Genomic DNA, 27,970 nt, shown 5'->3' on the forward strand with positions numbered 1-27,970 from the left:
CACCCCGCCCGTGCACAGCCAGGTAAGGCCATGCAAGCCAGGGACAGCCGCATGCGCAGCGCCGCGGCCCTTTCTCTTCCGGGTTGGCGCCCGCTGCGCCCCGTAAGGAGCCGCGGCGGTGCCGGGACACCGCTCCGAGCGTCCCTTTCCGCAGCGAGAGCGGGGGAGAGAGAAAGCCCGTGCGGCGGTGGCGGCGCGGCGCTGCCAGCCCGGCCCAGCCCGGTGCGTGCGGCGGCAGTAACAGCACGCGCGGCCCCTCCCCAGCCGCGCTGACGGCATGTGCGCCTGCGCAGTCGGGTGGTGCCGCCAGGAGCAGGCGCGGGCGGTGGGCGGAACTGTTCCGGTCTCTCTTAGGGACACGTGAATTAAACACGTTCTGTGTTTACATGGTGCCGTGAGGTTGTTCTGCTTACTGACTGCTCTAAAGCAATGAAAGATTGACATCGAGTACTTGTTAGAGGGCTTGGTTTTACCCGAGGCTTTGGCAGATTTGCAAATTGGGACTTGCCCAAATACCCTGAATTCGTGCCTAGCATAAACACTGCACCCAGAAATCAAAGCCGTGATGTTTGGAGTTTAGTCCTCCTATAGTGGTTTGTAAATCACGCCTTGGTTTGTAAGCTTAGTACTGTTTTTAATAATAATTTTAATTCGTTTTCTGTAATAGAATAATCTTTTCGGTGTCTCCCTAGGAGGAAGGAATGAGAGTTTTGTCTTATGGCTGCTCCAGGAAAGGTGGCAGCTTTCCGTCTGCCTCCCCTGCCAACTATTGGAGAGATTATTAAACTCTTTCGCCTTAAAGCACTGAAACAGCTTTCCCAGAACTTTCTACTGGATTTGCGATTGACAGGTTACATATTTTATTCTAATAGTTTTAGTTAACATTGAATATGTATCACAGTTTTTGTCAGAATACAGAGTACAGCTAAGGACATGATGTTTGCATAACAGCATTTGTCAGAGTAATGGCAGCTTAATGGTAAACCTTTATAATAAAGACCTCTTCTAAAACTGTATTCCTAAATTAAATATGGGTTATTGACTGAAATGCAAAAAATCAAAACTATAGTAGTGCTTTTATCATTTGTGTACTATTTTGGTTTATAATTTTGACTTAAAAATTATCATTTTTTTCAGATTATTCTGTATCGTAGAAAGTATGTGACATATTGGGTAGTTTAGAGTTTGCTGTGTGCTGTAGATAGGAGAGTCATTTGTCTCAGTTTATCAGATGTGTAGCTTTTTTGAACCAGTTGCATTGTTCTGAGCAATTCATTTTTTTTCAGCTTTGTGTCAGCAGTGGGTGACAAAGCTGGCACTAGTCTGTCAGTCAGGGGTGGGTGTCTTCACTGGCACAATGGTGGCTAGATTTTGCATTTAGAAATGCAGTGCAGTTTCATGTAGCTAATGATTTGATTTTGTTTGACAATTCAGACTGGTAAAAATTCAGAACATGAAATTCAGTTCCACTTCCTGAGCAACCAGGCTCCTACCCCAGAATAAAGATGTCTGCATGTCGTTAGTAAAATTTTACAAGCAGACAGGTCTTCGTATATTTTTTATTGCAAACATAAGAGATAATGGAGTGAGCAGCAAAGTTTCTGTCAATATCCTCTCTCCATGCTTCCCAAGGATCCCTTCATTTCATTAGCTAAATTTTCTAGTCCTTAATCTGTCTTTAGTGTCTATAACACTGCCTAATGTTTCATCATTTCAATTACATGTGGGTATTCCTTCCTCACCTTCCAACTGCCCTGTTTTCTATGGCTACAAGTTGCCTGTGTTCAGTTCTTCATTTAGTCCAGTTTCTCCCTCATAAAATTGCTCTGTACAATATAATCTTCAAAGAACTTTACTTTATTTTTCTTACTTCTTAAATTGCCTTGAAATATTCTTTTTATTTGATTCTGTAATGAGCACAGCAACTACTAAAGGCATAAAACTAAAAATAGCTTTTTTTAAATAGCTCAGTATATCTTGTAGTATGGAGCAAGTCTGAATTCTGTGCAGTCTGGCGGGTGCGTGATGATTTAACTGGAATGTGTCACTGTTTATGTCTGTTCTGAGATAAGCATGCTTGTGCTTGTAACAGTAAACAATGAGGTTATCTTGGTGAGCTGAATCTCCTGGAAAATAAAGGCTTAGTATGTTCTTTGTGTCTTGCAGACAAGATAGTGAAACAGGCTGGTGAGCTGAAGAATGCCCATGTTTGCGAGGTGGGCCCTGGGCCAGGAGGAATTACCAGATCCATTCTCAGTGCTGGTGTTGAACAACTCCTTTTAATTGAAAAAGATGCTCGATTTATTCCAGGATTGCAGGTACCAACTGGAGAATAATTTGTGTACATATAACCACAGCATTGAGTAAGAACATTCTGAGAACTTCGAGAGATTCCAGGTGTTTTGTTGGAATCTCAGCACTGAAAATAGGTTTGGTTCTATGGCAGAAACCAGAGCTATAATTTGCTTGAAGATACACAGTATGGCAATTCATTGTTCCCGCTTTCTGATAGGCCCTTTAGGACCTTATCTTGCAACTAAGTTACTGCCAAGGCTTGTTGGTTTTGTGGGTTTTTTTCAGGCTGAGACATTTCAGGTGCATTTCATCATGCTGGTGAAATCATAATTTGAAGGCTGAATGTAATGTCCTTATGTAGGGTCTTATATTTCATTTTAATCCTAATAATTATGCTTTATAAAATTGAGAAGGCTCCAGTTAATACAGTCAATGTGGGTTAACATCCAGGTAGAGAAGAATAAAGCAAGCATTTCTTTCACATTTTCAAAAAAACCCTCTTAAGCTTTTCTTCCTTTCTTTTAAAGTTGGTATAAGTTCACAAGTCATTGTGCCATTTTCAAACGCTGTCTACGTGCGTTGCTGGATGTTTATGGAATTTGGCTGTATAAATCCAGCAAGAAAAATGGAATCCAAAAATCTTAAAATTTTGCTGTTTTCTTATGGCTCTACAATCTCAAAGCAATTCTGAGGACTCTCCTTAAATTGCACTGTCTTTTTCAGTAAATCAGCAGTGAAAATAAATAAGTAGTTCACTTGAGAACTGCTACTGTCTCTTTATATGGTAAAAATAATGTAAGGTATGAATGAAACTGCTTATACCCTGAAACTTAAATGTTCATGTAATTATGTCTTTGTGAGGTTAGCCATTAATAACATACAGTATGCCATATGCATCCTATGAAATGTGAAACCATGTTTATACTTGAGTGGGGGCAATCAGTATTTTTGTGTTAGATTTTGAGAACTGGTTTGGGTCTGGAGAGAATTTGAGGTTAAATGACACTTGTTTTGGTTAAGAGAGCTTTTTAAGTACTTGGATGCTTTTTTTCTGATCTTCCAAAATGCATCCTCTGCAACAGTTTTATCTGAATAAAAGTATACTTCTTGGCATCTAAAATGAGCTTTTGGTATGTAATTATCTTTACTGTTCAAGTGACATAATGTTAGTCATTATTTTTAATTGCCAATCTCCTCAGAGTAGAAGTGAATGTCTGTATGAGGTTACTGAACGTAGAGGTGGTTTAACTCAGTAACAGCGGATGTGAATGAGCAAGAAATGTGTTGCAGCCATTAGTGTTCAATTTGGTTTTGCTTTTTTTTTTTCATACAAATAAGATATATAACAGTGAATCTTTCTTTTCTAATAATGTGGGTTGTAATAATTTTTCTGGTTTCCCAGGCAAACTGTCAAAACTCATGCTCATAAAATGGTTGAGATTTGAGTAAGGGGAAATGTCAGAGATGAAAATAACAACTGGGGACTATTACTTTAACATGTCTCTTAGATACTTTTAAAATTGCTGATCTAAAGCATACAGCATTTTTCATTAACTATTTTTCAAGCTGTGGTCCCTCACAAAACTGAAGTGGGGATATTCTTTACTGCAGAACTGAAATACAGTGAAGAACATATGTGTACTGAGTTGAAGTTTACATCAGCTGAGCATCTGTCAGTTCTGTCTCAGTCTTAAAGAATCCCAACCTCTCTATGCCATACGCCCTAATAGTTTTTAGGCTGGGAAGATTGATAAAGAGAGAAAGGGAGCAAGAGAGTGTACTGAATATAAAATTATTCCAGAAACAGTATTTCATGTTTTGAACTATGCCCCTTATGCTTCCTTTGTGCCCTTTTCTGTGTGAAGAATGAGAGAATGTGTATGATGGAATACTCTTGGCTGGTGTCCTTGATGCACAGCAGCTCCTGGAGCTGTGTTAGCTGCACACATTTTCACTTCAAATAAAAAAAGCTTCACTGGGTTTCCAAGTCTTTATTTCAAATTAGAAATATAAGACAATGATTTTCTGGTCACAAATTAAATGCAATTCTCAGTTATGTAAAGTGTGTTGCTCAGCAGCCCCTAAACTCAATCTTGATAAGAAAACTGTTATTAGCAAATGACACTATTTTCTAACTTTATTAATCTTACGTTATCTTTCAGTATAATCCTGCTAGAGCATTTATAACAGCTTCAAAGAAAGGTTTGACAAACCATGGCAGATTAGTGAACTTGTATGTCATATAATCAGTAGTGTAATGCTGAAAAGCCCATTAAGTGGGTTGGAGTTGAGATTAGTTTTATTTTTTCTGTTTGGAAATAATTGCACTTAAAACATGTAGGAACACTTAGGTTTTTGGGTTTTTTTTGTTAAGCTTTTATTGCTCTACATAAAACTTAGCTTTTTTGATAATTAAAAACCCTAAACTTTTACTCAAAAAAATTTCATGACAACATTATGTGAACAGTAGGAGAAAGCAGTATTTTCCTTTGGCTCAGAGAATTGTGAAAGCTCTTTGTGCTCCTGAGCATATAAACATCATTCAGACTGAAAATGGGACTAACAATGATGAGCAGTTTATTTTGGCAGTTAGGCCACTGGCACTTAACTGTTTATGAATTTGGATTTCTGTGCAAAATCAAAGTTGTTCTTTAATCCATTTCTCATTATTGTCTTGTAGGATCAATAAATATCTCCAAATGTCATCTTGAAAAAGTCTCCACTGCTTTTGAATTGTGCTGTTTGTGCATAGTTTCATAGTGTAAGAGAAAAGATTAGTACAACATTAGTAAAGCTTAACTAATTTTGATTATGGGAACTGACACCAGTAATTAAAGAATTGGTTGTCAGACTACAGCCAATGCTGAGTTTGCATATCAGCCTTTATTAAATACTAGATAACTTGTGCAAGTGGGCTGCAGAAACTGACAATGGAGGTGATTTTGTAATGTCTAGGAGGATAGAAATTGTTGAGATCTTCCCTCCTGCTAGATACTCATTCCATCTTTTAAGTTGATTCCTTGTTTTTTAATGGTACAAGTGTAGACTACTACTGGGAATATTAAGAGAATCTCTTCCACATTTTTCATGTAAAAGGAAAAATTAGTATTTCTGCAGCCTTGTATCACATATGGCTGAAATTGGATAATAGGCCCTAAAGCTGTGGGGGAAACAGAATAAACAACATGAGCCCTTGTTTTCATAGGTAATTGGTCTAAAAAACTTTTAAAACCTCTTGCTTGCATAATTACTTGAATCAGGTGAGGTCCTGCTAGTCCTCACTGGGAGGAGGGACTTGTTGTTGTTGATAATACTCTTGTTGAAGAGAGTATTAGCCATCTTTTCAAGTTTGAATTCTCTATCAAGAATTCTACATCTGTGAATAGTTAAATGTTTACAGAATCACACATTAATCCATATCCAGTGTTTGCTTTTTGAAAGTAAGTACTTACTAAGAGTGTTCTCAGTTTTACCTCCTACTGTGCTTTGTTGTACATTGAAGATAAATATATAGCAATGGTTTGATTCCTGCAGTGGCTGAAACTGGAAATCAGTGTGGTTAACACTCACTGCTTGCTTGTTTACAAACAGATGCTATCTGAAGCGGCTCCAGGAAAAGTGCGCATTGTTCATGGCGATATCCTGACCTATAAGATGGAGAAGGCGTTTCCAAAGCACTTAAAAAAGAACTGGGAGGATGGTTAGTATTTGCATTTGGTTTACTTCATTTTTTAGGGCTTCTGAGTTTGTCTTAAGTAGTGATAAAGTTGAAGTTTACTCAGTGCCAGTGTTACTCTCTTCTGGTACATGTTGAAGATAAAGAGACAACTGTTTGGGGTTTTTTTTCCCTAGAGAAAGCAGAGAACTTTCTTCCTTTTCTAATACAAAACAGTGGAATTTGTGTGACATTGACCTTAGTTTAAACTGAGGAGCTTTGCAGTTATTAACCTTAGAGTGTCTTGACTGTAAAGGAATGACTTCTGGAAATCATAAAAGGAGATCAAATGGTGCACTTCCTGGCTTCTTCCTGTTTTTGAAGAAGTCAGAAATCACCACTGTTGCTGTTCCACTGAAGAAATTTCTGTAACTTGCTTTGAAACTTTTGGAAAACTTACCTTCAAAAATTTAGTTTTCTCATTGCTTTGGTTTCAGGTGGATATCTTTGGCAAAAGTAGTATCTCATCAGGATTGTGGTATTTTTGCCTTTTTTTTTTTAACCTAAGGTTGCAATAGAGCACTATTTCACTTCCATTTCAAAACATGTAATAATACTATTAGATAAATCAGATATAACCTCCCAGTCCCCTATTCCAAATTTATTAGTATAAGGTAAAGTCATTCTTTGCAATGCCTGAAGAACAGTAAAGTGCTTTCTGACTTAGGACAGAAAAGACCATGGCACATCATGTTCACCTAGAAAAATTGTATGTTGTATTTGCCTCATTGCAAAAGATAAGTGCTTCACTGAACAAACTATAATAAAATGGACATGTGAGAATGTAGTGCAGTTTTAAAAATTTACCTTTCTTGATCATAGAGTCACTATTAGGTTTTGAGCTGACCAATTAGAGGCAAGATACATTTCTTCTGTATTATTGCCATATGAAAATCTCAAAAGCTGATGGGTTTCAAAAGCCACCATCTCTGATAAATGTGTAATACCACAGATAGTCTAGAAATATCACAGCCTAAAAAGTGCTAATAAGTAAAGTGTGCCAGAAAAGCAGCTTGAATTTGATATTGTCATCTCTTATGTTATTAAACATCATCATATCTGAGAAACAGCACACTGGCTTTTGGGTTTTGCCCACTTCTGTTGCACTCCTGCTTAGACATAAGGGTCCCTGCTGCTGAAATCCCTGTGTTGTGTTGTACAGCACACACAGATACTGATATGATGCATAACTGAAAAACAGGTGCCACTTCTTATTGCTAAGTCTTGTACTTTAACACCTTTTGATTTCAGAGGGCTCTATACAGAAGGAGAGCTCTGCCCAGCCTGAGTTAGGTGGTTGATTTGAGGATTGTTAGGACTCAGTAAAATGCCTCTGGGAGGATGTGTTGAGCACAAGTATGAGTATGGCTATTTACTCTGTACCTAATAGCCATAGTTTGAAACCACAGGAACACTGTTGTGCTTTTGCCATTCTAGAGTAGCTCAGAATTTACTCATCAGCTGAAAATCATCTGAAAGCTACTGACTGATTATTCAAATGTGAATGAGAACCAGACCTAACCACTTTTTTCCAAGTAAATACTGAGAAGAGTAACATAGTTTTGTCAGTGTAAGATGAGTATAAATGGACAGGCATCATTTTGGTGTGGCATGATAAAAAATTGTTTCCATATTTTAAGTCTAGGTTGATAGGCATGTATCTTTCTTGTGTTTTACTTCTTGGCAAAATCTTATCCAAAACTTTTTCACAGCTGTTTTTCTTCTGTCAAATGTCAACAGAACCACCAGATATACATATCATTGGGAATCTGCCCTTCAGTGTTTCAACTCCTCTCATCATCAAGTGGCTTGAGAATGTTTCGAAAAGGGATGGGCCTTTTATTTACGGCAGGACACAGATGACACTGACTTTTCAAAAGGAAGTTGGGGAGGTAAAATTTTGGCATTTTTTCAATTTTGCATATTGTTAATATGCAATCTTTTGTTTAAAACTACAAACCCTGTCTTAGTTGACTTTGAAAAGAGAGGGAAAGGTTAGTTCAGTTTTTAGTTTATGTGGTTATAAATTATGAATTTTGGTGTGTTAATTATCTACTCTGATCCTTTCACAAGAATGTAATTTTTTTTAATGTCTTATGCAGGGTTATATTCCATTAAGGTACTCTTTCTGTTCTTTTTTGTAGTCTGATTTCTTTAACATGAATAGATTGCACAGCACTCTTCTGTTTTCAAATATGTTTATTCTCTCACAGTCATTTGTGCAGCTTGTCATCAATCTGCTTTTCCTTACCTTTTGTTCATCTCAAGAAATACTTATATTTTTCTTTGTCCTCTTTATTGAGATAATTTTTTGAGAAACACCTTCCTTAAAATAAGGAAAAATGGAAGGTTAGCATTATTTCCACTTCTGATTAAGCACTTAAAATGCAGGGGGTGTTTGTCAAGACCATGGAAATTGGCATTGGCTTTCTTGAATGAGACTTGATATCAGAATTATTAATGTATTCTGCCATTCTTGTGTGTGTAAAAAGGCCTTAATTTACTTCTGTCACCACAAGTCCAAGAACAAACTGATATTTTACTTTGTATTAATAGTTAGTTTCTCAAGGAAGGCCAGACTGATCTGCAGTGTTGTAGTGTTAATGTCAGATCAGTTGATATTAGGTTGGCTAACTCCACAGTGCTTTCTGACTTTACAGTTTATTTCTATTGACATTGCATGAAACATATAAAACATAGAGAATGGAAAGCTTTTTTGCTTTGCCGTTATGGAAGCAGTCACTTGCATTTAGAGTGAAAAAAAGGAGTTGGACATCAGCCTGAAAACTGAATTTCCATCTTATTACCCCAGACTGTGTTTTGTCTGTGCAGCCTCAATGTGTATGTCGTTTTAATTTTAATCCTTCAAAGCAAAAGTTCAAATAGGAAAGTTTTTTTTTTTCTCTGTGAAAATTAGTAACAATTATATGAGTGGAATTTCTGCTGTCATTTTTGGGGTCAAAGAAAACCATATTGTGCCATCATTGCCCTAGCCTTGCAATCAAGATTGAAGAAGTATTTCCAGTAGGTGGCTCTAGAGAACACTAGGGACAAACATTTGGTATGAAATAAACCAGATTTCTTAATTCAGTTCTGGGCTCATTTGGTTTCAGGCATTACAGAATCCAGGTCTGTTTCCCAGAAAGACTTCATGTCAGGTGAGATTAGGCCTTGCTGCAAAATAAGGCTAATGGACTGTGATGTAAAATACAGAGTGGTGATAGGTAAGATGCATAGTTTTGTGACAGCAAAAATTCACCTGACACTGTGTGAGAGCACTCTGTCCTTTACATTGCTGTGCTCAGCTGCATATGCCAATGGTGACATGCAGATTACAGTTCTTTTGCACCCAGTAGAGCTCAATTAGGTGCAAAATAGCATGCACACTTAAGCTCTTGTACTTAAAACACTGAGGAATTAGAAACACTAGGAAATGGAGTATGTTGTTCAAGGTCATGCAATGAAGCAGTGTTAATTGTTGAGTTTACATTCTGAGAACTCTTGATTCTTTTTCAACACGGGTCTTCCTCAAAGACAGAATTGTTCATGGTTTTTGGTTTGCATTTCCGTTGTTGGTTTGATACCATGAAAAGAAATTGTTTTAAAGATACGATTTTATTTTATGATTAGGAGAAAGAGCAATAATTAGGCTCTGTGTCTCTTCTCCTGACTGTCTGGAGTTGCTTAAGGTAACCACTGTAAATTGGTGTGTACAGGCATAGTCAGTTATCAGGAAAGAGACAGTGTAATGCAGATCATAGTGAGTTGCTGCTGATATTTTGTGTATCCCTGGATTTATAGTCTTGATAGGGGAATTTGATGTCATCCCTGGATATTTCTAAGCTAAGAGCCTGAATATCAAAGTCTGTGTGTATGTCATAAGCTCAGCAAAAGCATAAGATGTATCATGGAATGGAGTGATGTGCTTTATAATTAGTTAGGATAACTTGATGTTAACGGTAGGAAAGTGAAGCAATGTACTCTTTTATTTATGGTCAGACTTTGTTTTGCCAGTATAATAGAGAAGTAGATACTTTTGCCTTTCTTGCTGGTTATATATTCTTGCTTTTCTGTTTCCTTGTAGCACAGCAATGTTGGTGTGAGTTATGTCACTAGACACCTACAACTGCAGCCCACTGTGTTCTGATATAAATAAATTGATTAAAGCTGATGAGAGCCAGCAGTTATTTTATATGCTGAATCTGAGGCCTGTTGAGGAGGATAAGGCCAAATACCCACATCAGTAAAAATAGCACTTTTGAGTGTCAAGCAGATATTTTTTTAACTTTGTAGTTTAAATTTGTAAAATTGCTATTCACTTTGTGGGTAAGAACTTTTGCTTTGTCCTAAATTCTTTAGTGCTTCATCTCAAATCTGTCACCCTAGGCCAGGTTCTTCCAGCCCACTTACTCTAAAATTGATCCTCTAACAGAGCCTGTTGCTATAGAGTGAGGAGTAATGGTTTTAAACCTAAAGTAGGGAGATTTAGATACAAGGAAGGAATTTTTTACAGTGAGGGTAGTGAAACACTACAGCAGGGTGCCAAGAGATGGGGTAGATGCCCTATCCCTGAAAACCTTCAAGGTCAGGCAGGGCAGGTCTCTGAGCAAGCTGACCTAGGTGTGCATGTCCCTGCCTGTGGCTGGGGGTTTGTGTGGCTGATCCGTGCATGGCTGCTGTATACAAGTATGCTCCTGCTGCTGTGGCTGAAGTGGTTTAAGATGTTACTATCCAGATGTTCAGTTATCCCTTCTGTAATTGAGAAGCAGGAGCTTACTGCCTGAGACTTGCTAGTTGGTTTCTGGGAGAAGTAAAGGTATGTTTGTGTGAATCGGCACTGGAAGAATTGCTACAAGTGTTGCCATTAGGTCAGTTTCGTTTCCACTGCAGAGGTTAAGGAAGTGCGTGTCAGATTGCATTGTTAGACTTTGCAGTCTGGGTTTTTTTTAGAGAATAATAATTTCCTCTGACACAACAATGAAGGTAGCTGCAAATGCTGCCATAGGCAAAAAGGATCTCTGACCATTCTTTCCAAAAAGTGTTTTATTTGCTCCATGCTGAACTGCCTTTAGGAAGAGGTGTTTGAAAAAATGTGAAACTTCAGCAACTGGTTTCACTTTTAGTTTTCAGGCAGAAATTTAATAAGCATGGCAGCATTTTATGAGTAGGCTTTTCATATGGAGCTACATGCTGTACAAATATTACCAGATATGCTAATTGGGGTTCAGTTTTTATTTTTTGTTGAGGTGGTGGTAAATAAGAACGTGAATCATCATGATTCTGTTTTTGTGTGTGTTAATGAAATTACTTTTGTAATTTGAGACTTGTTTTACAAGATGCTTTATATGTTTCAATTATGTTTGTGCAAGCAAAACACAATAAAATGTGTTTCTTGCCAGGTCACAAAAGCATGGGAAACCTGTGTCCAGGCTACTATTTTGTAAAAAAAATAATGGGAAAATCAGAGGATACTTAAATTGAGTTTTAAGTATTAAATGCTCTCACTGTTAGGCATTCTATATTTATGTAAAGTAGACCCAGCTTCCTGGCAAATATTGTAAGAGTAGACCAGTTAATTACAAAGAACTTTTGGTTTCTAGCCAATCTTGAGTTTTTGGAGTTTTGTTTCATCTTGAAGAAGAAAATAACTAGTAATATTTTATACAGAAACAGTGGAAGGAAAGAATTGTGAGAGTACTGTCAGCTGGTGTAAGGTTTGATTTGAATCCTGCAGTCAGAATAGTTTTAGTTTTCTCTTGTATCCATACAAAATTCTTTTGACATTCATTTAGATCTGCAGAATTTCTAGGAGTTCCTTTTCATGTGCATGTGATTGCAGGACTGAGGTTGTAAATCAGCGTAGTATCTTAGTGAAATGCTGCTATATTGGAAAAGAAAATTTTAGATTAACTGGGCATATGATTTGATACAAGTTTCTAATGATTAACTGGTGTGTTTTTCTTAAATTTGATTATACTGAAAATCAAGCTTTAATACAACTGGTCACTTGGCCAGTTCAATATCACTGATGTACATGTTTTGATTTTCCCCTAGAGACTCACAGCTAATCCAGGAAGTAACCAACGCAGCAGACTGTCCATCATGGCTCAGCATCTCTGCACAGTGGAAAACTGTTTCATAATTCCAGGTCAAGCCTTTGTTCCAAAGCCAGAGGTAGGTTTTCCTGTATTTATTTGTGGTTTTTGTTAATATGTCAGTCAAGCAACGTCTCTTATTTTCACCAAGGAACATTGCTGGCTGCTCTATTTGAACATCTCTGTATTACGAAGTGGAGTGATGTGAAATTCCTGTAAATGAAGCATGCTTTTTTTTTTTTTTTTTTTTTTTTTTTTTTTTTTTTTTTTTTTTTTTTTGTTCCTCAGAACTTGGCTTTGACCTTCAAACCTATCTGCAAGGTCAGCATACTTGAGATTAGGATTTAATGTCAGGATAGTCTGCTAGGATTGGAGTATTTTTCAAAAGCCTGATATTTTACCATATGCATTTATAAACAGTTTGGGAATTGTGCCTTGAGAATTTGATAGGTTTTTTGAAAGAGTGTCATAAGAAAAGCTTTTCTTTAGTCAACTTTGTCGAACATCTCTAATTTTATCATGTCTATAATCTTTGTTTCACCCCAGTCATCTTTAGCATATTTTATTCTCTCCTATTTGCTACAGCACTTTGTCAGCTGTATCCCACTGATTGTTTAAAAAAGTAACAATCTTCTCTCCCTCTTATGTATTCTTGAGTGAGTAAAAAAAAAATCTCTTTGTTGTCCTCTTATCTACTGCCACTAGTTTTTATTAATAGCCATTATGACAGAATCCAGGTCTGTCCAGGAATCAAAAATTAAGAAATAATTCAGTATGTTGGACAAGAAGCTTGTTTTGGTTTGGTTTGGATTTTTTGGTAAAAATTTGTGCCTGAGTTCAAGTGATTTCTGTGTTCCTGAATGCATGTGGAAATCATAGGCTTATAGAAGTATTTGGGTTGGAAAGAAGGTCATTTAGGTCATTTAGTACTATTCCCATGCAATGAGCAGGAACATCTACATGAGATTGCTTAGAGCTCTGTCCAATGTGATCTTGAATGTTTCCAGGGATGGGGCATCCACCATCTCTCTGGGCAACGTGTCCGTGTTTTACCAGCTGCATTGTAAAAAGCTTCTTCCTTATATCTATCCTTATATCCTTAAATCAACCCTCTGGGAATTTAAAACCATTACTACTTGTCCTATCAAACTGTTGTTCTGTTTCAGAAGTGAACTTGCAACTTCTGAGAGTTCCTCTTAAATTGGTTGGTTCAGCTCTTCAATACATCTCCCTTCCCCTTTATCAGTCTCTCTTGGTCCTTTTTTCTTTTCTGGCATATCTCTTGAGAACCTTTGGAAGGTTATTTTCTTGTTTATCACAATGATTTTTAAGGCCTCTATCTGGGTATAATTCTGTTAAAATTCTTAAAATTCTGTTAGTATTTTTTGAGCAAATAACTGTTCAGACATGTTAAATTACAGAAATCTGTTGTGAAAGAAAATGTGCTTAAGAGATCTTATTTTTTGCTTTGAGGTTTTGACTTAGGATTTTTTTCCCCTGTTTCTTAGCTGAATGGAAAATAATTTCAGGATGCCCTCTCACTGTAAAATATGTGAAATAGTTTTGAGTAAGGCTAAAATTCCAGTTTTATGGTGGGGATTTTTCAGTGGTGGGTACAACTTGAGTAGTAATAAAGCTAATGTAGTGAAGTCTTGTGCAGACTGTGTCGCAGAATTGGGAAGCTGTAACTGTTATTTCCATTTTCCTGTACTGAAAAGGCTGTAGTTGACCAAGAGAGGTGACACAGAGTTATGATAAATATCTTAGTATAAACACATCTTAGTTGATGTTCTGTTGAATAAAAAAGGCAGTACAACTAAAGGCAGACATATTTTTATTTAATGTGTTTTTTGAGTTAAAACAAGTATTGCTTATATTGCAAAAGCAGAAAGTAGAATTCTTTCAGACAGGACTGGCACCTGTTTTCACTATTATTTTTGTTCCTTCACACACCTGTTGTAGACTGATCCTGTGTTTTGTCCTTGTTCTATTAGCTGTAGACTGACATGGTTTTAGATGTTACCTTTTTCATAGAATCTGTTTTATTGGAAAGCTCTTGCAGCATAGTGTGAATGAAATGGCTCCGTCCTTGATTTTTGTTTCATAGCTATATGAAGTACAGCTACTTCATATAAAGTTTCAGGAGAAAAATTTGCAGTATGTGTAACCAGTGAACTTTTTGTGTTCATGGTATGCCATTATTACCTTTTTCTTACACCCTCCTGTAAAAATGCCTCTTGATTATAATTTTTTGCAAACAGATTTACATGGTAGTGATCACAGCTTAGGGTCATGTCAAACCCCTTTCTAAAGGTGGAGATGCTTGTTTATGAGAAGGAGTTGTTTACCTCATTTGCTCAATGCATGAATATTATTTCAACATTTCTATGAGTGTTGAGACATAAAAGATTCTTGGTTAATGGAGTGGTGCTGCACAACATTGTGTCTAGGTAAAAAAGAAATTGACTTTTTGGTTATAATGAAGTCTCTGCAATACATAATAACTGCTGATAGTTGCATTAGAAATAGGACAAATCAAGCTCCTTGATTAAAACATAGGAGACTCAAAATAGGTATGTAACAGTAGAATAAAAACAAGATGTAATGCCATTCTGTGTGTGAAAAATGAAGACTCTCTATAAATAAAGACTGCTTACATACTAAGTCCATAAAACAGTTCACTTTACCAAATGCTGTAGTAAAACATCTTTTTCCAACATACCAAACATTTTATGTTTAGTCTCCTTCACGGTCTTTTAGCAAATTTCAGACTAGTACTGCAGGAAATGAAAGTTGTGTATAAATACTCAGAATAAATAGCAGTTGATTTTATTGAGAGACTCATCCAGCATCATAGTCTTCCTAAATTTAAAGGCCTGTGTCATACCTGTTCTCATTCTTGATTTGGTTCTCACTTACGGAAGTATTTAGGTAGAACATACTTTGCCAATGACCAATACAAAACAAAATCTGTGTGGTAAAAGAAAAAGTTAAAGGATTTAAGGTAATTATTCAAAATAAGGCAGTTAAAAAAAAAAGCTGTCTCTTGATCACTGTTGTATAATACATTTTACAGTAATAGAATACCTGGGAGTGGGCCTGGAACAGATCCTACAGGAATAATTAAAATTTTTTAAAAGGTTCTTTCAGAAGGTCAGAAATGTAGAAGGCAGTAAGTGGTTACTGTGTTATTTGAGCTGTTAATAACTGCCTTTAGCAAGTGTAAGCCAGAATGTTTACAGATGTTTCTTGAACATAGATAATTTGGTTTCTATCCTGTTCATTACAGTTTGCAGGTGTTTTCACAGCTATGGTTACATTTTTCTTGTTGTATTGCTCCTCATCTCTAACATTCACTGTGTAGTGATAGATTAGTAGCAGTTGGTGACTGTCCAACATACTTTCCTTTAGCAATAATAAATGAAACCCACAGCAGGTGGCAGTTTGGGGCAGGAGAGCTGGGTTTGGCAAGAGCTGAATGGTACTGCTGATCCTTCAGCCTGATATGCAGAGTATACAGTGCAGCTAAAGTTTGGAGCCTTGAGCTTTTGTTGTGGATTTGTTTTGGTTGGTTGATTTTTTTGTATTTTTTATTTTTTTTTAACAAAATCTGGTTACCAAGGCAATTTAGAATTGAAAATGAAAGGCAAATGTTTCCATTTTTTAAAGTCTTTGAATTTGGCTTCTTGGATAAATAGTTTCTGGGTTTTTTCCTTGCATCATAAATAAAATCAAGATAAAAATGTAAAATACACTAAAAAATGTCATATGTTATTGAAAGTCTGATTGACTAAACAGAAAGCATTTAGTTTTTAATAATCTTTGCTGTAACAAGATATTGATGCATAAATTGTACAGTCAATTATGTTTTAAAATAGTTCCTTGTTCTTCAATAAGTGTAACTTGTGAAGTCAGAAAGAAGGGTTTGAAAAATCAACAAAATAAAGTACCCTTGTAGCAGACAAGTATCTTTTCCTAATCTTTTCTTTTTGTGGCTGCCCCTATAAATGAAATACCTTGCATAAGCATAACTGCAACCCAGATACAGGAATGATTAAGTGCTATGTTACGCATTTGTTGAAATAACCAAACTACACTTAACACACAAAAAAACCCCCTTGAATGAATAGAAATACTTCAACGGATAGAAATAACTATTTATACATAGTCCTTCAGGCTGTAACCTGCATTGCTCTCCTGCTCTGTGGATGGGAAATGGTGCTGCTTTGGAGGGTAAATCCATGCTCCTTGCTGCCTTTTAAAACAGGAAGAGCAGAAGATCACACCTGCGATAAGCAGAAACCCTGCTGAGATGAATCCAGTATAAACTGCTCCTCCGGGTTCATGTTTACTACTCTCTGGAATGGTCTGGTCCAGGAAATTTGAAATAATTTCTCTCGTGTACCAGCACGTTGGTACTAATCCAAAGATTCCTGCGAGAATGAAGCAGATTCCTCCAGCAAAACAAGCGTTATTTTTGCTGTCAGTGTCCCCTCCCAGCCTTGTGCATTTCATTCCGACCGTAGTGATGCAGATCCCAAAGGCTGATAGGATGCACGACAGTACCATGGTGCTCCGTGCAGCCTGGATGTAGACAGGGAGGGAGAGAATGGAGTATTTCAGGGTACAGCTGAACATCCCAGTGCTGTACCATGTGCAGTCCATCCAAAGTCCTTGCATCTGTGTTATAGCTGTTATGATGTTTGAGCCAACGTCTGCATTTACCTTCCAGTTTGGTAGCAAGGTGGCTGCGATATCTCCAAAAACGCCAAACAAAGCCAGAACAAAAGCAAAGAACTGCAGGCTTGCTGATACCATGATGGTTCTCTTCTGTCACCTTTTGTCTGCTTTTTCTCTCGTGGAAATGAGTAACTGGGAGCTTCGTAGCCAAGCTGTGGCCGTCTGTGCAACAGGGAGGAAAGGGGGGGAGGAGAAGTTCGAGGGGGAAAGGAAAAGAAATCAGCAAACAAAAAAAGCTTGCATTTAAAATTAGAGCTATCTGAATGAATATCTGAATATGACCCTGCAGCAGCAGAGCTGCTGTACACAAGGTACTTGAACAGAGATGATGGCAAATGGACAGTGCTTTAGAATTGCTTGTAAAAAGGAGCTGCTGCCCTTTCATACATGATTGCAAGCCATCAAGCAAAACTTATTTACTGCAGTTGGTTTTGGTAATAGCATACAAATTGCAGGCTTACTAGACAAATACACATTGTAAATGGAACACTAGAAACTTGCAGATTAGAAGCCATTGTGGTAGGAAAACACACTGGTAGAAAAGATACTGTACTTTTCAGGTACCTTGTTTAAGAGTGTTGATAGCTGTAGTCAGCTCCTGTTGACTTTTTTATAATAATCAGCACTGTTGTACTAACTCTTACTTAAATTATGATTAAAGGTAACCCCTTATTTCTTTTTTTTAAATATTACTTGTTAATCTTTTTAATAAGTGCTACAAATATCTTGGCTTTGGAGGAGAATAAAATGGAATTTAGTTTTTGCATTTTCACAATTTTTCACATGACTTTTCTAAATCAATATTTTATTTCTTTTTATTTAAACTTACCAGTTTTTTATTTTCAGTTATTTTCCTTCCTTGACTTAGAGAAGTGGTATTTTGGAAGTCATAAGAGTGAATGTGATCTTCTTCTGCTTCTAAAATGTTTTTAATGCTCGTATGAAACAGCTCATTTGTGGAAGTGCCTTTTTTTGAGTCAGTCACCTGTCTGAAATAATTTGCAAATCTGCCATGAAGTGGTAGTTTTAAAAAATCCATTGAATAAGCTCCTTGCTATTCTTTTATGCAGTGTCCAATTTCATTTGACACATGAGAACATTTTGGGCAGAATGATAACTGTGCAGCTGGGAAGACAGAACTGTTGCTGTCACCTCAGCTGGACTGTTGGGATTGCAGATGCAGAACAGTGGATTGAAACCTCTGAGAGGAGGATTAGAAGGTGGTACCCTGCTTTGCCTTTTGCATGGAGCTGTATAATTGGCAGGTTTTGCCTTTTATCAGTGGTAGACAAAGGGCAGGCTTCTGTCTTAGAAAGCATGATCCAGGCTTTTTATCTAAATATGTACCATGATATTAAAATTGGTCTGCAGCATTAGAACTTTTTTGAAAAGCCATAAGGGATAAAATTAAAATAAGGGGAATACAAAATATCTGTAGCATTGTACTCTTGTTTCAGTTCATTATACATAAGACAACAGGGTTTTGATCAGTATGTATTCTATCAGTCTTTAATGGCATTTCTGAACTAGTTAATATATTTATCCTTTATAAGTATAATACTGTTATCCTCTATTGTAATCTATAGTATAATTCTCTATATTGTCTCTCTCTATATATAATTTACATATTTATACTCCAATCTTTTTATATTGTATTTATTTCAGGTAATTGTTCAAGGATGTGCTAACTCTATGCAGCATATGTATATTAAAGTGCTTAAATTTAAGGTGCAAATATTAACAACTATTCATTGTTAAAACCTTGTTTCAAAGACCTGCCTATTTCCAAATCCCTTCAGTTTGTTCAGACTGGGAAGAGCTGTTCTGGCAAATACATATCACTTGCTGTACAGGCCCATGGGAAAGATGGCTTAACTTCCTTTTACAGAAGGAACTGACAGGTCTGGGTAGCTCAAAACTCATTCAAAAACTCATTCATATTCTGAAAAAGATAATTAGTACTCTGAATCAGCCTTTTTCATTGCTTCCTTTTTTAAAATCAGTATATAAAAACACGCAAGCATAAACACAAAACACTGCAAATGGTAGCCATACATTACATTTAATGGGGTGAACCAAGTTAAAGGCATGATAAATTCAAGTATAAGCACTACAGTTGTAATTAAACATACAGTTATGTTTCTATCTGTTTGTGTAGGACTTACTGCTGATCGTGAGGTCTGAGATGTTTTCTTCACTGTAGATGTCCTGGTAAATGCAGTTTCTCTTGAATGCAGCTATCCCTTCTCATATAAAACTGCATTGGCATGTATTAACAAAATTTCTTGGAATGTTGTTTTTTTTCTGTTCTCCACAGCAAGTGCATTACTGCTGTTTGTTCCCTCTCTTAGTTCCATCTACCCGAGAATAAAGGAGTACTTTGTTTAATGAGTTTTGTTTGAAAAACACTCAGTAAGGGAAAGCAAAGAGATTATGGAATAAAACAGACGGCGGCCCTTAGTCCTAAATACATAATGATGTCCAGGTTCTGTGATGGAAAGTGTGAGCAGTGATTAAATTGAGTAAAATCTTGTGAATCCAGAAACTGTAGACTTACAGACTGGGGGGAGAATCATTCAAGTTGCACTGAGAGCCAGAGAGTTTTCTTACTTGTCAGTTGTTGTTTTTTTATCACAGATAATCTTATTAAGAGTTTAAATTTCCTGGAAAAGAACTGTGCAATTTATTTTAATTTGTAATTGGAACAGCAGGACACTTCTATTCCACTGCAGGCTTTGCTTGTCTGTTCCTGATAGCTTTAGCCTGTCATAGGTTATCCTCTAACTTGTTACCTTTGTATAAGGCTGTATAAAAGAATAAGGGGATAAAGCTGCTGGTAAGGCTTCCATGATAAGTGCAGCACATCAGAGAAGTGGCCTTAACAAGCTGGTCTGAGAAATCTAGCAGTTGGGAGAAAGATTTTGCTCATTGCAGCAGTGATGTACTCACAAGTTCTGTACCTGACTTTGGGTGTCTTTGTGATTCTGTTTGTGAGCCTGGTGTGAATGGAGTTACTGCAGAGCTCTTCTTACACAGAAATAATTTCTATTAGTGTAGGGGCATAGTTGCTTTCTGCTGGAAGTGAGCCAAAAGTACTCTTCTCAGAACAAGACTGCACTGTGAGTTCCGCATATCTGGTGTTAGACATAACATTTGTTTGTAGTAGACAGATATTTTATCTGAATACTTGGATTGTGAAAGTGCTGGCTTAGAACTATCTCAGTAGGATCTCAAGCAGTCTGTTTTAATGAAATTGTAATATATTCTGCTTTGGTTTTAGTTCCCTATGAGCAAATTACATCTTGAGGAAAGGTTGTGTGGGTTTGCTTTTAATACAGCCCTGTTGCAAGGTACATGTATTGCCCATTATGAGACCTTTGTTGTCAACAATTAGTAAAAATTGTCTCATTTAAGCTTATTCTGATTTAGTGTGTTGATTTCATTAGCAAGGCAGCAGACTTGTGTGAATTAAATTGTACTCTGTTATGTGTTCCTCCTGCCCTACCAGGACATAAACCTTCATTGTACAGTTACACTAAAACAGTAAGGGGTGAGTAATTGCTGTACTATTGACAATTTGGGATGTATCGGTTCAATGATTTTGGTATTCATTATTTTGTAAGACTTGAGTGTTATTTTGTAAATATTTCTAAAATACTTGGTTGGGTGAAAAGTGTTACTAGTAAAATTATCAAATCAACATGTGTATTTTAAGTGCTCTTATGTACTCTATTGGCTTTCATAATTCTACTCTCTATTTGATGCATATTAAAAGGTATGGGGAAAATAGCATGTGTGATTTTAAAGGAGTGGCCATTTACAAATGAAAAGCTTTCCCCTGTATCTGTTGCTATAGTAACCAAGCAGCTTTCCTGGGGTCCAAAGAAAACAGTGTCTATAATGGAACTGAGAAGTGCTGTGTTTTGTTTCAGAAGCAGAAATTGTTGCCTACTGGCCTTGAGATTGCAAATTGAGCTGTTTGGCTCTGAAGCTGTACACCGTATCTAGATTATGTGCTTTTTTCCTTCATAAATTTTTGTTCAAGATGTGGCTCTAACTCCCAAAGACCCCTCATTTCTTACTTATGAGTATTTCTGCAGAATTGAGGTGACTAAGTGATGCCACATGGTTGTTTTCTTACCCCTAATTTTGTGGGGGTAATACCTTGTTATATTTCCTGGCCAAAATGTAGATAAACATATGCATGTGCCGTTAGTATTTCTGTTCAAGGAGCTGATTGAACATGTGAACTATGTATTTGCTCTGTTCAAAAAGATTAACTTTTCTTCTACTCAATGTGAACATGAGTTTTTTTTCTATATCCCTGTGATCTTCCTGATAGGAGCAACCCATGGCAAAGGCAGATGCTCTGAACACTTGAAAAATTTAAAATCTGCTTTGGGAAATAATTTATGTGTGTTTCCTAGCAGATTCCATATGTCAAGTTTTTTGTCACCTGATTTTTAAATAAGTTCTTGTGCTTCACATTTCAGTAATTTTAAGCATTTTTTCTGTTGTATTTTTAACTCTAGCTTTCAGAGAAGGTGGACAACTAAAGAAAAGTATTCCAGTAGTATATACTTGGGATCAGCAGTGCTAACAATGGAAACTTGCTGTGGGTTTTTTCTTCATCAGCACCATTCATTGGTATTTTCTTTCCTTTCTCTAGCCAGTATTTTTGCTCAGCTTTGTAAGTTCTGTCTGCATGAAAAACTCATATTGTTTGGATTTTACAATTCCTTTGAAATTTGTGTTGTAGAAGCATTTGTACTGGATAGATGTACTTAACAGCTGAGCTGTTCCCACAGAAAGAACAAAATGGATGGATGGTACCTTTGTGTAAGATGATGTCACATCAGAGGTTGCTATGAGCAGTTTTGGTTGAAGCAGTGGGAGGAACACTTTCTTTTTTGAAGTACTTTTGTGCTCTGGGTTATCTTGAACAATTGGTACACTGAGACTGTGGTTCAAGCAGCAGCTGGTCTTTGGTCTGATTGTGCCTCTCTTTTCTGTCAGAACTAGCACATGTGATGATAAATTCATGTTCTGTGAGTGCCAGTATTGACTGTCAGATTGTTTTAAAAAATTCAGTGATTGCGCATCATTTTAGCAGACTTTTTAATAAGAGACTAAATACTTTTTAAAATCTGGCACTTAAAAATTTGTACAGTACTTGTACACATTTTACAAATTTTCAATGTGCTCCTACACAGAAATTTTTCCTTTTTATTGTTGTTAATATCTAGTTTGGAAGATGATCTGCATTATTCATTGTTGTGCAGAACTGGAGTTTTATTCCAGCTCCTAATTTTTAGTACAGAAGTCTGAATTCAGAAAGTTTCTATATAATACAGTGTCTCTATAATTGCTTGACATACACATATATATACCCATACACATATAAAAAACATAAAGTGTGTACATGTTATTTCATTCTGTTCTCAGACACAGGGCCAGTGACTACACTGTGAACCAGTCTGATTTGAGAACTACAAAAGAATATGTACAAACTTATCTTCGTGGAACTGTTCAAACATAATTTTGGATGAACTGTGATACTCAGTGTAAATACAGAGTTGTGTGGTCACCTAAACTGAGTGCACTTATTACTACCTACCATTCCTTTAAATAGACTAGCAATCTTAATACATTAAAAAGCAATTCCTTAGCTTACATTTTAGAAAAGCCCTAGAGCAACAGAAAACATATAGGGAATGAGTTTGATTTCTAATTATAATACCAATTTTCGCCAGCTGCCCTTCAGCCTATATATCAAATATTATCTAATTTGTGTATTATGTCAGAATTATCTTGTGGAAGGATCTGAAGACAGAAGTGCTAATTACTTTACAGATTATGTGAAAGTTCCTCTAAATGGACAAAGTGCCATGGGGGTAAAAAGTACTAAGTACTGATGGCATGTGAACTAATTGGAAATATGCAGATAACGAAGACTAAAATTCTGTAGGGTCTTGAAAGCTAAGGCAAATCTTTCTATTCCATACCATGCCATTAGTCACTGCACGGCTGGCTTATCTGCTGCAAGAATGCCTTCCTATATTATGCCTGTTTGCTGATGTCTAGCCAGGTAACTTAGAAGTACTGTGTCTCAGAGGAAGATGTCTACTCGAATTTTTCTTCCTTTCCATATAGGTGGATGTGGCTGTGGTGCATTTCACTCCATTGGTGCAACCAAAGATACAGCAGCCATTTGAGCTGGTAGAAAAGGTGGTTCAAAGTGTTTTTCAGTTTAGAAGAAAATATTGCTTCCGTGGAATTGAGTAAGTATTTTTAATGAAAACTTACCAGGTAATGTTTTTGTAAATGCACCAGCTACTAAATCAGCTATGCATTTGATTTTATTCTTCCAATTTTAAATTTGTCGTCATAGTTCATCAGATCTTTCTATTTCAGAGTGATGATTTCTGGACATGAAAGTATGAGACTAATATCTAAAGTAATTATGTAATAATTACTTGTGTATTTTTGTTGGTGCAGTTGAAGTTGTTAAAAATCCCTAGGATAAAGTGGTCATCTTTTCAAGAGTTTGTCTGTCTCAGAAATGAAAAAATCCCAGCCCAACCACAAAAACTACAGAATGATTGAGTTAAAAAATGAAAGTATCAAAATCCAGAACCAAAGATGGCAGTGTGAGGAAAGCATCATCTGTAGGAAATTTTACTTATTTGGGGATAGTGTCAAAAGGTTAAATTTTTGTTTCTCTGCTTGCCCTTTTATGGAGTTCTTACTGGCTTTTTAAAAATCTCAGTATCTTACTGAGGGAATTTATTAGGTTCTCTGATGTGAGAAACCTGCAGTCTTTTTGCCAAGGATCCTGTTTAAACTCCAACACTGCCATGTGTCTGACTTACTGTGGGCAACCCCCAGCATTCAGCACTGTAGAACGTGTGACAGAAATGCTGTTATGACTAGAGGCATCTCATGCAGCCTGGGCTCCCTGAATGTTGCTGGGCATAGTTTTGGCCCTGATGCAGTCTAGAATTAGGGTGGCTACCTACTGTACTTCAAGCCTTCTATGTCACTGTTTTAAAGGTGAACAAAGAATTTTGCATCTAGTTTTGGGTTGTTGGGTTCTCTTTCCTTGAGGCCGTAGATGCCATTGATATGTGGGGTGCAGACATTGGATCTAAAATGAGTACAGATTTCTTTGTGTTAAAGTTTGAGTATGCATTTCAAAGTGTTTAGAAAATGATGTGTCCAAAATCTAGACTGGTTTGTTTTTGGCTTACAGGGCGGTGGTGCTTTTTTTTTTCCTTTTTTTTCTACTGTGAAAGAATGGTTTCTCTTGACAATGTAAGCAAAAGGCACATGCAGTCAGCATATCTGTGTTGTGTACAATATTGTTACCAAAGTTTTCAAAAAACCCTCCCAGCTTCTGTGTAATCTCAAATTGCTAATAACTGCTTTACATTCTTTTGAGGCAAGGAGGGGGAAACTGAACTTTTGGACATCACGTATTCCCCTAGCAGCTTATCATACCTTAGCCCTAATGTGCAGCTAAAAAACACAATCCTCTTATTCTTTAGCTGACCTGAAAAAAATAGCAAATTCTGGTGTATAAAAAAGCTGTTAAGTTCATTATAAGGCTCTCTATCACACAGACTATATAAAAACAAGGCAATAGAATCACTTCATATTTGTGGATGGATTCTGGTCCTTGAGATGTGAAATAAGAGCGCGCTATGAAGTCCACATTGTAGTTTGAGTTCTGATTCACAACATTTATATGATGGTTCATAGTCTGTAAAAAAAGACTAGGTAGACTTTGCTCCAGGTATGTTTTTTAACTACAGAATCAAAGGAAAGAGAGATGTTGAAATAACCCATTGCTGACCTAGATGCTGAACTAATGGGAACATTTTGACAAAGGCCTGAAGTAACATATACTACAAACAGGTTTCCCAGAAGTTTCATTTTTCACTTATGATTTTAAACCCCTTCTTAACTTTGTGGTCTATGTACCTACCAGGAACCAACTATCATTTCTTCTACAAAGCCTTTTGAGTAGTTTATCCAGCCAACCTGCCAAACACATCTGGGTGGGGGGGTGGAAGGAATGTGTTAGTGTATTAGATGCACAATATTTTTTAGGTATTATGTATATAACACAGATAGAACTTGAAAATTGAGAAGTGCCCATGAATCATGTGCAGCTTTTTGCATTTCTGGCTTATTTTAGACTGAGAAGTACTGGCATTAAGAGCTGATCCTTTCAATAGTATGCACTGTGTAGTATGTATTTTTTTGTGTGACATTAAAAATCACTTACCTAGTACTCCTCATTCAAATTTGGGCAACTGCTGAGAGGAAGGTGCTAATGCATCTAGCCCTAGAGTAAATGTACTGATATGCCTATCTGTGAACAATGACAAAGCTGTAAACAAAATCAAGGACTCCTGCCACATTCTCAATATTAAAAAGTGAATGACAATTAAATGCTCCTTTCCTCTTCCTTGGCTTTTTTTTCTGATATTAGAATTGGGGTATTAATGACAAGTGATAACTGTTTTCTATTGGAATGAAACAGTCTGAATAAAGTCATAGTTTTTGAATCTGATCTGTGTTGTGCAGTTTAATCTGTTGTTGCTTTCTAAATATGAGGCTAATTCTAAGAAGGCTTTGTGCTTGTATCCATACCCAAAGCTCTGTTTAATGTTAACGAACATGAACATACACACATGTGTTTAGTCTATAATGTATGTATGTGCTTTTCTATGGTGTCATAAGCAGAAAAAGGCGCTTTATATTGTTTCCATTGCTCAGATTGTGAGATGTGTTAAGAGTGCCAGAGCTAAAATAGTGACATAATTAATGTAGGTTTATTATTAAATTCCACTTTACTCTTAAGAGAAATGTAATTGTCTGTCTGAACTGCTGAAATTTTTCTTCACCCCATATCTTTTAGGACCTTGTTTCCTGAAAATGGGCGCTTGAAAAGAACAGAACAGTTGATGATGACAGCAGATGTTGATCCAACTCTGCGTCCTTTTCAGCTCTCTATGTCACAGTTTAGAAACTTGTGCAATGTATACAGGAAAATGTGTGATGAAGACCCAAGCCTTTTTGTGTTCAACTACAGAGAAGAACTACGGCAAAAGAAGAAGACAAGAAGTTTACTTGGAAGCACTGGTCAACCTGAACAGACTGAAGAGGAAAATCAGCTGTAACAGCACAAGTCTGATTTTTTTTTATTAGTTTCAGCTCCTTGATCTACAGGTGTAAACTCAGTAAACGAAAGTCTAGATGGTCCTACATCTATGCAGATATGAAAGACCTACTTTTGAGAAAGTGGTAGAGAGAGAGGGCATCTCTCTGTTCCAAACAGCAGCAGACAAAAGGGAAAAGGCAATCCAGGTTCTTTTTACTTCAGGGGAGTGGCTAGAACACATACGAAGAAACAAGGTACGTTGTGAGAAAGGTAATTAAGTTGCAATTTATAATTGCAATTTATAATTGCAATCAAAATATAATTGAATTTTGCATGAATGAATATTGAAGAAAAATATTTTTCAGACATCACCACATAAGATGGTGTTTGAGTTTTTGTGCTTTTTTATCCTGGAACATCCTCCTGTGCAGAGGAATTTAAAAAACAGAAGCCAAGACTCTTATAAATAGGCTCAAGTGACTGGCTTACGGGAGGATAAAGTGCACCAATTGCCTCAAGGTCTGCTAATACTCCTCTCATTTATGCAGAAGCAAAGAATTTGGGATTTAAAGCTCCAACTACAGAAAAGCAGCACAATAAAAAGTAGAAAACATGGCTAAGTACAATACTTGTTTGTCTTTTACTGTACAGGCTCATAGAGAAAATAAAAAATACAGTCAAATAAAAGATTACAGGCCAAGCTTTGTTTTTGTATTTACACATATGTATAAAGTATAAACAGCATTGAAACATACAAAAATGAAACTTCTGCACTGTTGTGCACTAAAACACATTAAAATAACTTAATTGTGCTTTAAATAAAGCAAACATGAAAACCAAAGAAATAAAATGCCCAAGGTACTAAAAATTTCAGTTTGGCATGCTACTTTCCATTGTAAACCCTTCTGCCACTCACTAGCACCTTTTCCACCTTATTTAATATATTAATGAGGCCATCCCCAAGAACACTACATTGTCTTAATAAATGCTTGAAAGGGATGAACTAATTTACAACCCGGGGCCAACTTAATCTATTTTTAATCCACAATAAATTAAAATAAGTTAAGAATCCTTTACAGCTGTTTTTGAGCAAAAATGTATTAGTGCACAAAATCAGATAGTAGTTTTCCTGCAGCTTCCATGAATTTTTAGTTTTAAAGCAAAATGTTTGTTGAATTTTATGTGGACTTCAAATGAATGTTTTAATATTAAGCTAGGATTTTCCATGCCTCTCCACAGCTTCATAAAAACAGTCCTCATTAACTACAGATGTTAAACTCTGGACACTAAATTCTCTCTCTAAAATAGAGTTCAGATCCAGGTTTGCAGCATCAGAGTGACTGTCAAGGGATTGGTGACGTTCTTGCATTGCCATTAGAGTTCCTCTGCTACGCTTTGTGCTGTTTACTTTTCTCTTCACTGGGCAGAAATGGCCCCGCACGAGCTTTGGATGCTCTGCTATCTGAAAGCCATCCTCTGCCTCATTTTCAGCAGCCTGATCCTGTTCAGAGTCAGCACTGGGTTCCTCTGAAATCTTCAGCCGCTGGAACTGTATTTCAATGTCTTTTGTAGGGCTGCCTTTCTTTAGGCTCTGATAGTCCTCATCATCATCATCATCACTGAGAATGTCAGATTCTTTGACAAGAGCATTAGAAAAGTCAGATGCAGTGCTCTCTGCCTGTTTATCGGGAGATGAATTTTTGGGCTCCTGGATGCTCTCAGAAGTGTGGCAGCTGCTGCTCTGAGTGCTGCTGCTTAGGCTGCACTCATCAGAGTCCTGGAAGTTGCCTTTCCCCTGGTCACCGTTCCACTCACTGCTGGATGACTTCTTCAGTAACTTCAAGGATCTTGTGGAAGCTGTGCAGAGTAAAATCACAGGTTTATTTTTTTCAGAAAAAAAATTTGGTTATACCTTTTGTCTTAATATCCCACTTACAATTATGGTGGATATAGTCA

At 36.8% G+C, this 27,970-nt stretch overlaps 3 protein-coding genes across 13 annotated transcripts in view; 1 reads left to right on the forward strand and 2 right to left on the reverse strand.

The window, feature by feature from the left end:
* Positions 1-26,640, forward strand: TFB1M (transcription factor B1, mitochondrial). Of its 4 annotated transcripts, none has more exons than XM_071435087.1 (8): positions 1-22; positions 693-850; positions 2,167-2,318; positions 5,887-5,995; positions 7,751-7,902; positions 12,065-12,184; positions 22,999-23,126; positions 25,772-26,640. In XM_071435087.1, the coding sequence occupies exons 2-8, from the start codon at positions 718-720 to the stop codon at positions 26,031-26,033; spliced, it is 1,056 nt and encodes a 351-aa protein (XP_071291188.1). In that variant the 5' UTR covers positions 1-22; positions 693-717; the 3' UTR covers positions 26,034-26,640. The 4 variants fall into 4 exon arrangements, with proteins under 4 accessions (XP_071291188.1, XP_071291170.1, XP_071291160.1 ...); XM_071435069.1 differs by lacking the exon at positions 1-22 and adding an exon at positions 37-222; XM_071435059.1 differs by lacking the exon at positions 1-22 and adding an exon at positions 240-593.
* Positions 13,923-19,247, reverse strand: CLDN20 (claudin 20). Of its 3 annotated transcripts, XM_071435116.1 has the most exons (3): positions 19,011-19,247; positions 17,675-17,834; positions 13,923-17,007 (listed from the first exon to the last, which is right to left on the reverse strand). In XM_071435116.1, the coding sequence occupies exon 3, from the start codon at positions 16,921-16,923 to the stop codon at positions 16,264-16,266; it is 660 nt and encodes a 219-aa protein (XP_071291217.1). In that variant the 5' UTR covers positions 16,924-17,007; positions 17,675-17,834; positions 19,011-19,247; the 3' UTR covers positions 13,923-16,263. The 3 variants fall into 3 exon arrangements, with proteins under 3 accessions (XP_071291217.1, XP_071291201.1, XP_071291209.1); XM_071435100.1 differs by lacking the exon at positions 17,675-17,834; XM_071435108.1 differs by lacking the exon at positions 19,011-19,247 and having other exon boundaries at positions 17,675-17,888.
* Positions 26,632-27,970, reverse strand: part of TIAM2 (TIAM Rac1 associated GEF 2) — an 87,308-nt gene continuing 85,969 nt past the window's right edge. For all 6 annotated transcript variants that reach the window (XM_071434960.1, XM_071434951.1, XM_071434969.1 and 3 more), the window contains one exon: positions 26,632-27,871. In XM_071434960.1, coding sequence (XP_071291061.1) covers positions 27,228-27,871 — 644 coding nt within the window. In that variant the 3' untranslated portion in view covers positions 26,632-27,227. The remainder of the gene's footprint in view (positions 27,872-27,970) is intronic.

Source organism: Agelaius tricolor, unplaced genomic scaffold, assembly GCF_023055355.1.
Source record: "Agelaius tricolor isolate 1412-34295 unplaced genomic scaffold, bAgeTri1.0.p SCAF_1, whole genome shotgun sequence".
Lineage (NCBI taxonomy): Eukaryota > Metazoa > Chordata > Aves > Passeriformes > Icteridae > Agelaius > Agelaius tricolor.

What these genes read in the sequence shown, in the direction of transcription:
- CLDN20 (XM_071435100.1), bottom strand. Translation starts at nt 16,923, where the DNA reads ATGGTATCAGCAAGCCTGCAGTTCTTTGCTTTTGTTCTGGCTTTGTTT.
- TFB1M (XM_071435087.1), top strand. Translation starts at nt 718, where the DNA reads ATGGCTGCTCCAGGAAAGGTGGCAGCTTTCCGTCTGCCTCCCCTGCCA. An exon ending in AAAAAAGAACTGGGAGGATG is followed by an intron (nt 5,996 to 7,750) that starts GTTAGTATTTGC and finishes AAATGTCAACAG; the next exon opens with AACCACCAGATATACATATC. An exon ending in CCTTTGTTCCAAAGCCAGAG is followed by an intron (nt 12,185 to 22,998) that starts GTAGGTTTTCCT and finishes CTTTCCATATAG; the next exon opens with GTGGATGTGGCTGTGGTGCA.